This window comes from Trichinella spiralis, assembly GCF_000181795.1.
Source record: "Trichinella spiralis strain ISS 195 chromosome Unknown Scfld2, whole genome shotgun sequence".
Lineage (NCBI taxonomy): Eukaryota > Metazoa > Nematoda > Enoplea > Trichinellida > Trichinellidae > Trichinella > Trichinella spiralis.
The window spans coordinates 2,953,963-2,955,383 of record NW_003526941.1 but is presented as its reverse complement, the minus strand read 5'-3'; the positions used below and the strand labels follow the sequence as shown (position 1 = coordinate 2,955,383).

Sequence of the window (1,421 nt, the reverse complement as noted above, 5' to 3'; positions counted from 1 at the left end):
CAGCCATAAAATTGAACGGCAGAAAACAAAGCTGGACTAAGAAATAAAAGAAAAACAGTAAAAAACAAAATTGAAAATAAAACAAGCTTACCACTTCAGCCACAGACGACCGGCGATGACATGAGTGCTGTTGGTAAACATCACTAACATCATCATCATATTCTTTCTTCACTGATTGTTACATTATACCAATAAAGCGTTTATTTCTCTAATTTCAACCGACAACGTCGACTATATTTACCTAAAATTAATTCCCGTCACCAACAAATAATAAAACAAATATTAGTTCTTTGTCTGTTTCATTTTCAAAATGTTTATTTTGCTTACTATTACACTGTCTAGAAGAATATTATGCAAATTAAAAGAGAAATACCATCATTAATTCACTTGCTCCAGTATAAGAATCGCGATAAACATCTGAAAGACAGCATTCTCTCAATGGATAATAAATCACTCGTAATTGTAGCGAATATTTTTCATATGCCACTAGCTATTCAGGTTACCACGGTTTTCCCGTTTCAAAATATTTTTGAAGAAAATTGCTTTACAGTAAAAGAAAATCAAGTATTATTTTACTGTAATGAGTAGCTCATTCTGAAAATTCTGTACAAAGATGCCAGTCATGCTATCTGTTGTTGTTGTTGTTGTTCGTTAATTTGAAGACGTAAATCAGAAATAAAATCTTCATTTCTTTGAAAATTAATAAAATTTCCAGGATATGGAATTGGATTGCAGTTTAAGCAGTGCTTTTCAGTTTGCTGTGAAATGAATGTCCACGGCAACAGAAATGACTAAAATTGAATTACAAATAACCATGGTAGTTTATTTTTAATGAATGCATTACACTAACAATACCGCAAGCAAGAGCATGCTTATTCCATGTATTAATATTTTCTACGGAATTAGCAGAATTTGAGAATTAAAAGTGCTATTGTTAGAGTACGTGAAATTAATTAATTGCTATGACTGCTGCAACAGAAATCAAATCACGTTAAACTTTTTTTCGAAAAAAATACCACTAGTTCCGGAGACAGTGAGCAAATATGTTAGGAAAAAAAATAAACACCGGCATCAGTGATGCTTAATGGAAATAAATGAAATGAAATTCAAAAAACACTAAGCACTGAGAAATCAATCATTTAGGAAGCCATTCAGCAATTCACAATTCCACTGAGGGATGGTCGATTTCGGGACAAATTTTCACCGTCCAATTTTACTGGTCGTTGACCTCGCTATTTTATTGGACCTTCTTGCCGTTGTCTTATTGGTTTTCCTTGTCTAATTCCTAATTGATTCAAACTCTTCAGTTGTAATTCGCTGTAATGTTCTTCATTTCATTGGTTCAATATTCCATTTAGGATTACGTGACTTTAATAATGGTGACGCAACATTAGTAACGAAAATATTTCTTAGTTGGGGAA

At 32.3% G+C, this 1,421-nt stretch overlaps 1 protein-coding gene across 1 annotated transcript; it reads right to left on the bottom strand.

Annotated features, from left to right (window-relative positions):
• Positions 1-91: 91 nt before the first annotated feature.
• On the bottom strand, positions 92-379 carry Tsp_03142a (conserved hypothetical protein; the record flags this gene model as incomplete). Its single annotated transcript, XM_003379434.1, has 2 exons — positions 374-379; positions 92-166 (listed from the first exon to the last, which is right to left on the bottom strand). Coding segments are annotated over exons 1-2 (81 nt in total), but the record flags the coding sequence as incomplete, so codon positions are not given.
• Between the last annotated feature and the right edge of the window lie 1,042 nt (positions 380-1,421).